Source organism: Petaurus breviceps, unplaced genomic scaffold (assembly GCF_028583685.1).
Source record: "Petaurus breviceps papuanus isolate PSGF00001 unplaced genomic scaffold, PetGlider_PUasm1.0 140, whole genome shotgun sequence".
In the NCBI taxonomy this organism is placed as follows: domain Eukaryota; kingdom Metazoa; phylum Chordata; class Mammalia; order Diprotodontia; family Petauridae; genus Petaurus; species Petaurus breviceps.
This window is the reverse complement of record NW_027185698.1, coordinates 34,979,537-34,990,282: the sequence shown is the minus strand read 5'-3', so window position 1 is coordinate 34,990,282 and position 10,746 is coordinate 34,979,537. Positions and strand designations below refer to the sequence as shown.

General features: G+C 44.6%; 1 protein-coding gene across 2 annotated transcripts in view; it reads left to right on the top strand.

The window, feature by feature from the left end:
* Positions 1-34: 34 nt before the first annotated feature.
* CRMP1 (collapsin response mediator protein 1) overlaps positions 35-10,746 on the top strand; it is a 77,060-nt gene continuing 66,348 nt past the window's right edge. The window contains exon 1 of one of the 2 annotated variants that reach the window (XM_069070039.1): positions 35-354. In XM_069070039.1, the coding sequence (XP_068926140.1) occupies positions 76-354 (279 nt within the window). In that variant the 5' untranslated portion in view covers positions 35-75. Of the gene's footprint in view, positions 355-3,398; positions 3,767-10,746 lie in introns of those variants that run through there. The other variant, XM_069070045.1, reaches the window with a different exon arrangement.

The window sequence follows — 10,746 nt, the reverse complement described above, 5'->3', positions numbered from 1 at the left end:
AAGGAGGACGACCTGCCTGTGTATCTAGCCCGGCCCGGCACCACAGCACAGACCCCCCGTCAGAAATATGGGGGTATGTTCGCCTCGGTGGAGGGCGCCTACGAGAACAAAACCATCGACTTCGATGCCTATAGCGTGGGCCGAAAGGGCTCCCGGACTCCCAGGAGCAGCAGCAGGCCCGACATGATGTTCTTGGGGGAGACTGGGGACAATTTCAGCGAGACCGCAAGCGACGTGAGTGAAGTGTCCGGTTCTGTCATCAGCTCTCCGGGAGACAGGGATGACAAGACACCAGGCGTGGAAATCCGATACCCGATGGGAAAGGAAATGCTCCAGGGCCCGGACAATGGGAAGGTAAAAAAGGAAGTGTGTGTGTGTGTGTGTGTGTGTGTGTGTGTGTGTGTGTGTGTGTTGGGGTGGGGGAGAGAACAGCATATGGTCTGCGGAGGGAGAGAAGTGAGGCTGCGGAGAAACCTAGACTGCAGACCCCCCTTCCCCCATAGGGGTCTATTCCTTAGCTCGGCACTGCAGGCTTTAGGGGCGGGGAGGGAAGGGGAGAGGAAATGGGGAGATGGCAGGGGCTTCGGGGAAACAGGGAGGTTTCAAACTTATGACCCGGCGATCCAGCCAAACCTTTGCTGGCAGGCAGCATCGGAGATGAGGTGCCTCGGCCCCAGAGTAAGAGAAGCAGGCGTCGTGGTGTCGGGAGCCGCGAGGAGGGACCCCAGACAGTGAGTGACCCCTGGTTCCCATGGTCAATCCTAGGCTAGCCTGGGGAATGGAAAGAACTCCGAGACCGACATGCCGCAACCTAGATTCTCCTCCCCGCCCCCTTCAACTCCCGCACACCCTTTTAGTGAAGACCGCATGGTTGTGGTCCTGACCTCTTGGAGAGCTGTCTGGAGACTAGGTCCGAGCCACGAAAGGGGGCGCAAGACTTCTCTTGAGCCTCTCAGACTCCAATTGCCACCTGCTTAAAGATTTCCAGTGTAACAAAGCGTCTGCGGGGGTGCGTTGGGGGGTCTGGGGATTGCTTCGGTGACCTGACATAGAGCCGAGGCTCAGTTTGCCCTCTAAGTCACTGGGTAGTAAGGGGCCCATGCGGATACTGGCAAGGCATGTAATTCTTTTGGTTTCAACGTTGTCAGGGAGAAAGATGCTTTATTGGAAAGAGCATCCGCTCTGGAATCAGTTGATTTTGTTTCGAATCCCAGCTCGACGAACTGCTAAATGTATGACCTTAACCTCCATGGACCTCACTTTCCTCATCCATAAATAAACTACTTACCTCATAGGGCTATCACCAGTCCAATGAAACAAAGTGAAATAATGGATATAAGGCGTTATCTAAATTTCAACTATTAAGGAGGAGTGATGGAGCCATTGGCCAAAGCCGGTGGTATCTCCCCTCCCCCAAACTCCTGATCCTTGATTCTCCAATCCGAATGGTTGTCTGGGAGCTGAGAGAACAGTTTAAGCAGCTCTAAGAGGGAGTGATCTCCCCGGTAGGTTCCTGGGCGATAAGCTCGCTTTCATTCATGAGCTAAGGGACGACCGAGCCACTAGACCCCGCGTTTTGCCGCGGTGTAAGCCTCCACCCACTTTTCCTTGGCGTCACTGGAGCTGGACAAAGGGTGGCTCCAAGGGAACTCCGAGGTTTTAGGAAGAGTTAATGGCGCAAAGGAACAATCCAGCTGAGCTGCCCTCCCCTCCAGAGCTGTCCCTCAGCCTCAAGGCTAGGCCCATACTCTACTCCCTGCCTTGCCTACCAGTTTGCTAGGGAAGAGTTAGCTTACGGGGGACCATTCGAAAAAGCAATTTGTTGCCACAAGTTCAACGGCTTACAGAGAGAAGGAGGGGGGGGGCATCCAATAAACAGATATGTTTCATAACATAGGTTAAAAGTTCTCGAACTTCCTAATGATATTAGCATTCATTTAAGCATCACTCTAAGATTTACAATGGGCTTTCCTCATAGCAACCCCGTGGGGCAGTTAGCTCGAGTATTATTATTCCCATTTCACAGATGAGAAAAAGGGATGCTCAGAGAGGTGAAAGGACTAGTCAATGGTTACAGTGACTGAGTCAGAATTCAAACCAAAGTTTCCCGATTTGGAGAAGGATTTTTCTTTCCACCATTCTGCCGCTTTCAGTTGTTCTTCTACCCCTTTCTTCTTCTCTTCCTCCCCATGCCCCTCCTCTCTTATGTTTTCCTCCTCCCCAGCTCAGCTCCTGTTCCTGATGCACAGACACCAGCATTTTATTGGTCATCTGGGAGTAGGGGACCCTCCTCATTCCCTCCTCCTTTACAACTGCTGCTAGGCTTTCCTATTTTCTTGGAGACATTTCCCTGGGGTGTACCGACATGACTCTTGAAAACTTTGTGGTAGAGAATGCTTAAATAAATCTGCTGGACAAAATTCAATTTAGGAGTCCAGAAGGACAAAGTGGCTTTTCTTTTACCCTTGAAATATGTGTTATATAATAGACAATTTGAGCTTGGTTCAGGCCTGTTCAGTGGACTAATCATGTCCACTGTCTTTCTCCACTGACAGAATGAATGGGAGCAGGGGTGTGTCAGGTTTCCTCTCTGCCTTTCCACTGGGTTCCATCTCCAGAGACCCATAATGTAAATTAGCTTTGAAATGGGGGAGGAGACTGAATTGACAGCTCAAATAGAAGAAGCCCATTTCAGTAATACTTGCCTTTTAAACTCAAGAACTGATTTTGACTCCTGTATCTCAGAATTATCTAACTTTAGAGCTGGAGGGGTTGTTGGGTGCTCTTTCCTGTTCTTTTTCGAAATGAGGCAAGGAGCAAATTTACTAGTATGAGGACAACCAGGGTCGTCCCCTCTATCTCTTCCCCACCTCTGGTTAGAATTTGCCAAGTAACTTTCTCTTACAGAGTGCCCACACCAGAAGCAAACACATGGATATTGGGAACCAGGGCCAAAGCACCTCTACTATCTGGTAGTCCCTAGGTGCAGCCTTATTTTGGGCTCCGACTGGCCCTTTCCAACCTAGATGTTTCCTGCTAGGGTTCACCCCCACCCCCTCCCAACTTCCCATTTCAAGATGCTGAAGCACCTGTAGCAGTTAGGATAAGGTCCACTCGGATTTCCAAATACCTTTTAAAAACACATATGACAACGACAATGGGGGGAAAACAAATACAGAACCAAAACAAATGGAGAAAATGTCATCTCTTTTGGAAGGATTTATTGCTCCTGAAGAACTCTGTAGATTCAGTGAGCTGGGCCTCCCGGTGGGTAGCAGAAGTAGATCGGTGGGTGTGTTGGGGGGCGGCGAGATTGAGGAGTGGAAAGGAGGAAGCGTGTGTTAGGGGGTGGAGGGGAGAAGGAAGATTGGAAAGGAAGCGCTTCCTGGGTTGAGCTGAGCTGGGCGAATCCTGCTAGGTTCCGGCAGCCGAGAGGGCGCTGGCGCTGCCTCTAGAAGGAGCTCTCTCTAGCCAACTCCCTTTGGGAGACCCGGCCCTGTTTTATTGCAGCCGGAAAAAAAAAAAAGGTAGCAGGTTTTTTGCCAACGCTGCCGTTCCGTTTTTGGAAAAGAAAACTTCACCTTTATTAAAATAATTTTAAACGTTTGATTGCTGGGCGACAAGCCTGCCTGGGCCCGCACGCGTCTGAGTGTTGTGTGAGCGTCTGAGACCCGGAGGCAGAGGGGGAGAGACAGAGACAGAGCCCCCACACAGAGGGAGAGTGACCATGTCTTATCAGGGCAAGAAGAGCATCCCTCATATAACGGTAAGACCAGCCCAGGGCACAGAATGAGGACTCCTCCCAGAGCTCTCTGGCCTTTGTTTAGGGAGTGGGTGGGGGATACCTAGAATACCGCCACCCGGGCCCTGGAGCTTCTCGCTTGGAGATGTGGGGAGGAAGCTTGGGGGCTGAAAATCTGACTCGGACGAGGGCGGCTATAAAATTGAGGGCGAGGGCAAGTGCTGGCCTTTGCAGGTGGAGCCGCGTGATGGACCCTCCATAGACCCTTCCCCTGTGTGTGTGTGTGTGTGTGTGTGTGTGTGTGTGTGTGTGTAGGGGGAAAACTATGGGACCAGGTGTGTCTGTTGAAGGAGGGGGTGTCTCTGCTTCTAGAGGGCCTGGAGGGCGTGGGGGGGTGGGTGGGCGGCTCCCGCTCGCTGCAATGTCCCCCTCTTCCCCTTTTCTGCTATCAGCTCCCCCTGTTTCCCTATTTCTGGCTCAAACAGTAATGCCACCATGGGATCCTCCAGGGACTCTGGGTAGCTCTTAAGGCTCTGAGTTGGTCCACGCCGCCTATGATGGGAAGGAAAGAAAGGAGATGCTGTGGAGAGGGAGAGAATGGACTGGGTGGGAAGGTGGTTCGCAATTGATGCTAAACCGAACAAAAGAGGGAGGGGACCTCTGTTGCATGCAGTCTCCAGACACCTCCCCCCACTCCCCTCTGGTTCCCCCCAGGAGGCAGCCTGCGGGCAGAATCCCTGGCGAGTGACTTATCCCGGCACCCACTGGTTTCCATTTCCTCCACCTCCTGGGGGGGGGGGGGGGGGGCTGTGGAGTAGAAATGGGGTAAGCTAGGGAGCGCCATGACAGAGGCACCACCTCCCAGCCTTCCTGGGCTATTAATAGATGAGAGAGGGACTGCTGAGCTGGCGTGATCGGGAGTCAAAGGGTTAAAGCGAGCCTGGCTCACAAGGTGGGGGAAGGGAAGAAGATGGGAAAGGGGCACTAGGGCGTTTCCATCTACGCGTGGGAGGAAACAAAGAAAAATCTGGATCTGACCAAAGAACAGGGGATGCCAAATCTGACTGTGGCAACTGTAGGAGGGGCCCTGGGACTGTGGGGTGGGAATTGACTTTCTTGAGTTGAGGTTGGGATATCGAGCGGTGCTGAAAGCAAGAGTGCCTAGTGCTTTTGCAGAGGCCCCCTATTTGAGGTAATTGGTCAGCTGGAAAAGGCCTGCTAAGTCCTAGATTCATTTGCGGTTTCCCAGCGCAAGTCCTAAACTACTGTAGGCGGCTACGCCTTTGCAGGTGGGAAATAGTGTAAAAAAGCTCAGGCTTTGGTCCCTGCCTTTCAGGAAATGCAGTGTTTGTTGGGGCGACTCCTTCAGCGAAAGCAGCACCATTACAGGCCACATCAAGATTCTCAAGGGTGTAGGAATTTAGAAAAGGGGTCCCAAAGACAGCAGGCTCAGAGCCCCAAGAAAGAAGTCAGGCTTAAGAGCCTGAAGAGAAACAAGCATGGGTTTAAACTCAATTCTCCCAAGACTGATTTGTGGTTTGAACATCAGACCATTCATTTGTGGAAATCTAAACAGTGCCTTCAGTCTGGGACAAAATTCTTCTGTAAAATGCTTTGAATTCTGGTGTGCATTATACTAGTGTATGCACTGTAACAGAAACACAGGTTCTTTCTTTAAAAAGAAGGGGGAAGGGAGGAGGGTTAATACAGGGAGCTTTCTCTGGAGGAGACTTGTACCTCCCCAAACGATATTTTTTCCCCTTGATAGATCCAATTCAGCTCAGACAGTCTATATGTGGATTAAAGTCTCAAGGAGGGAAGAAGCACAACTGGTGGCTCTCACTCTGTCTCTGTCTCTCTCTGTCTCTCTCTCTCCACACATAAACACACACAGACACATACACACACAGAGTCTCACTTTCATCGTGCCTTGCCTAGTTACTGCTGTGGTTAAGTATTCATTTAATGAGCATTGACCACTGAGAGCATTTTCTCTAAACAGGGCATGTAAGCAAATAAGGGAGTGGAGAGAGGCTTGTGGGAATGAAAATTGGATGATTATTTATATTTCTTATGGCTTTACTTTTGCCCCTAAGAATAAAGTTACTGGCCCTATGTTAGGAGGGGAAAACAAAGAAACAAAACAAGTACCTCAGTTTTAAGGCCTCAAAGATGATTTAAAACATTTATAAAGCATTCTAATACACCAGACATTTTTTCTTAATTAGTCATATATTAGAGGACTGACTTTGATGTTATAGACTGTCTTTGAAGCCTGATGCTGTTATGCCTAGAGAAAAGTCTGGGTGTGGCTCTGTCTGTGAGACGAATAGTGTAGTCACTTTGCTTTTGTAGTCTTGCAAAAGCTTTCTTTCTTCAATAACCACCAAAGAACAAACTGGGGGGGGGGAGGAGAATGGGGAATTGCTGGATTGTGCTGAGATTCAAAGGTGTTCACCAATATCATTGAAGTAATTGAATTTCCAAGGGCTGTTCACAAAGGTGGGTACCTTTAGAGAGAGTTCACATTCTGGAAGCTGGGTAGTGTCATAGTATTTTGAGATGGAAATCCTAGTACATAAAATCTCTGACCTGAAAGGGACCTTAAAAAACTGTCAGAGCCAGAAGGGACTTTAGAATATAGAATGTTAGATCCAAAAGGGACTTTCAAACAGAAAACAGGATGTCAGAACTGGAATGGAGCTGATAATAATATAAATATAGAATTTTAGAGATGGAAAGGAACTCTAGGCAGAGAAGATAGAATAATAGAAATAGCATTAGAAAGCTCGAAGGAATTTAGAGAGAATCTAATTCAGTTCCCTTTTTTGATGAGGAAATTGGGATCCAGAACGAGGGGAAGTTGTTTGTCCAAGGTACAGCAAAAATCACGAAACAGAACAGGGATAGAAACCTAGAGCTTATGCCTATAGGTTTAGTGCTTTTCCCATGATTCCAGAATGGAGTCTAAGGCTACTCTTGTAATCCAAGAAGATATATTCATATTTGAAAATTATTTTGGTGGGGAGAGGAATTGGAAAGGGGTGGGTAGAAGTAGCAATGAATTGGTAGGAAACCACAATTGTCAGACTAAATAGATGGTAACATTCAATGTTCAGTCATGTCTGACTCTTTGTGACCTCATTTGGGGTTTTCTTGGCAAAGATCTTGGAGTGGTTTGTCAGTTTGTTCTCATTTTACAAATGAGGAAACTGAGGCAAACAGGGTTAAGTGTCTTTCCTAGGGTTACAAAACTAGTAAGTGTCTGAGGACAGATTTGAACTCAGGAAGATGAGTTTTTCTGACTCCAAGCCCAAAAATATCAAAAAAGAAACCCAAGTTCATGGAGCCCAGGTTAAGAACCCCTAATATACTATGATATAGTAAAAAGAGCACATGGCCTGGAGCCAAGAGACCCGGGTTTGTATCCCAACTCCAACACTGAGTAGCAGTGTGGCTTTGGGCAAATCATTTCTCCTCCAGCAGAAGACCTGTTTCCCCATCAATAAAGTGGATGCAAAAATACATGTACTACCTATCTCACAGGGCTGTTGTAAAGCAAATACTTTATGAACGCTAAGAATCTCTCAATATGACATATATAATATATGAGGCAAATGCTAAAAGTTCAAAATCATGGGTTCATACCTATGAACTCTGTGTGTGTGTGTGTGTGTGTAAGCCATAAATTAATTCCTTAAGCAACTATGTTGGTGGAAAAATATCTGCTAGTTGGTGATATAAGGATTTGACTTAAAGGAATTCATAATCTCATATTGATACTTTGGGGGCAGAGGTGATATAATTGACTAGTGAGATGTAAGCATCTTTTTAAAAATCTTACAACCTCTATAGAGAGCATGAAGCAAAATTCAGTAGAACTTTCAAGAGGAAATGATTTCTAAAAAGAAAGCTTTGAAGTCTGCCTGTGCTCTTATACTTTCAAGGATACCCTTAATTGGTATGAAGACCATTCCCATACATATCATAACAGGGGAAAAAATACTTGCATGGATTTAGATTCTCACTTATTGTGTTTACTAATTCCACCAGAGGGGGTAACTAGGTACTGCAATGGATGAGCACTGGGCCAGGAGTCAGGAAGACCTGAGTTCAAATGTGACCTCAGACACTTATTAGCTTCATGACCCTGGGCAAGTCACTTAACCCATTTTGCTTTGCTTTTCTCATATATAAAATGAGCTGATTTAGGAAGTGGCAAAGCACTTCGGTATTTTTGCCAAGAAAACCCCTCCAAAGCGGGGTCATAAAGAGTCAGACATAACTGAAACAATTGAACAACAAAAACCAACAAACTCTACTAGCCCAAATCACACCTCAGTAGTGTCTTCCTATCCTGTACAATTCTTGAATTCTTGTCCATAGTCTTCTATAAATCTTCCAAAGACATTCTAACCAATGTGCTAGACATTTTTTTTTTAACACAGTGTGTGTATCAGTGGAGTATTCGAGTTCTCCATCTGCTTTCCCTTGCTCTCTGCATGACCAGTTCACCTACTTTGTCAATCATTTATTTCCTTGATGTTGCCTTTTTTTGGCCACTTCTTTCAATTGGATCATTGCTTGTATGGTCCTATGGTTACCAGGAGTTTCTTTATTGTCTTTTGGGTCATCCATAATTTTTATTTCATGATGTTACATTTCTCTTCTACATAAGATCATTAATAAAATAATATTCAACAAGATTTCTTGGCATGTGGTAAAGAGGAGTCATTGAAGATGGTACCATATTTCCCAAATGTAATCCTGTCCTTCCATTCAATCCTTTGAAAAATAATAAAGTTTTTTATTTTGATATCATGGTCATTTGCCCTCAGCCCTCTCCTGCCTCCTTTCTCTCCTCTCCACTGAATCTTTCCTCTTAACAAAGAAATGTATTTAAGCAAAGTTAAACCACAACCCACAAGCAACAATGACTATATAGTATATCACATTCCATACAAATAGTCCTCACCTTTCTGATAAGGGAAGGACTACAATGAATTCTGAAACCAAATTATTGTCTATTTTCCATGCCTGTTCAAAGTACCTATAGTGATATATTAATTTTCCATTGTGGATTGTTAGACCAGTTTCTTTTGAGTGGCTAGATCTTATTTCATGTGCACAGTTTAGTATTGTGGCATTTGATACTATAAGCACAATGTCCATAAACAGTACTATATGGAGGACCTCATCATTCTATGGGGACTCCTTCTTGTATTTGGATTCTCTAAGTAACCACCTTCATGCCGGTGGTGAATGCCTTTGTTAAGCACTGACTTAATATTTTGTATACTGCTTGAAACTGATAATCAAATCACTGAACAGTTGTTTCTGTGGTTACATGTATCCAAATACCTTGTGTTATCTCAGAATAAGCAGGGGAGTAGCCATAGTGGAGGAGAGACTCAGTATCTGCATTTTGTTATTTTGTGCACCAAATAAACAATTAATACAGTGTAGTTTTGCTTATAATCACGAGAAGCTGAAGATATAGGCTTTGGCAGACAATTATGGGTGAAAGCCTGTGTGTGCTCTTATACTCTCAAGAATACCCTTAGTGGGCATGTAGATCATTCCATTACATATCATAAAGATGAGAATGTAGGCATAATCACATATTTAATTAATTGAGAAACATTTATAAGTGTATATTATATGTCAACCACTGTAGCATTTGCTGGAGATAAAAGAAAAAATCAAAACAGCCCTTCTCCTCAAAGAGCTTACAGTCTAGCAGAGGAGACAATATATATACGTATAAGTGTGAGCAAAATAAATAAATGATGATAATGATTGGTAGTCATCTTGGTTGTCATTTCTTAAATATGTTCATTTTTATTCTACCCGATAATCTTTCTGAACTATTTTGAAATTGATCTTTGAGTTCCCTGTTGGATTATTTTCAGCAGGAAAATGTTTTTGTGTTTTTGTGTGTGTTTGTGTGTGTCTGTGTTTTTGGTCAGATTATTTCTTTTGGTCATGTCCTATTCCAATTTATCTTCTTTACTATCATTTCATTTCTTTATTCAGCTCCCATGGTTTCACTCTCTTAAGTGGTAGTTGGACTGCCACTCAAACAGGCAGGTTGAATCCTCAGAGGACAGCTGGTTATGTCCTCAGACTTTTTTGAATATCTTTCATGATCATAGAGTATCATACCCACAACCACACATGGCTAGTAAGCAATAGTGATTTAGAACATTTTTTCATGTGACTCTTGATTTCTTCTTATGAAAACTGCCAGTTCATATCCCTTGACCACTTATCAATTGGGGAATGATTCTTATTTTTTTTTATAAATTTGACACAGTTCCCTACATATCTGAGAAATAAGGTATTTATCAGATAAATTTGCTGTAAAAATATTTGATATTACTGCATTGTCTAAGGTACCTTTTAGCAAAATGTAGTTTCCCCGATTATCTCTTTTAATTAGGTCTATTTTTGCTTTTGTTTTGTCTGAGATCATGGTTGCTACCTCTTCTTTTTTCCTTCAGCTGAAGCATAATCAATTCTATTCTCCATCCCCCTATTTTAATTCTGTGTGTGTGTCTTTCTGTTTTGAGTGTGTCTCTTGTAGACAACATATTGTTTGATTCTGGGTTGTTTTTTTTTTCAAATCTGCTAACCACTTCCATTTTGTGTGTGAGTTCATCCCATAACACTCACAGTTATGATTACTACCTGTGTATTGCTCTCCATACTATTTTCTTCTATTTATCCTTCTCTCTCTATTTTTTATCCAGTCCCCTCTCATGCGTCAGTTTTGTTTCTGACCCCTTCCTCTCTTAATCTGCCTTCCCTTTTATTCCCCCCACTTTTTGTCTTATCCCCATTTTCCCTTCTACCTTCCTGTTTGGTAAATTAGATGTCTACCCCCAACACACACACACACACACTCTCTCTCTCTCTCTCTCTCTCTCTCTCTCTCTCTCTCTCTCTCTCTCTCTCTCTCTCTCTCTCTCTCTCTCTCTCTCTTTCTTTCTCTCTCTCTCTGT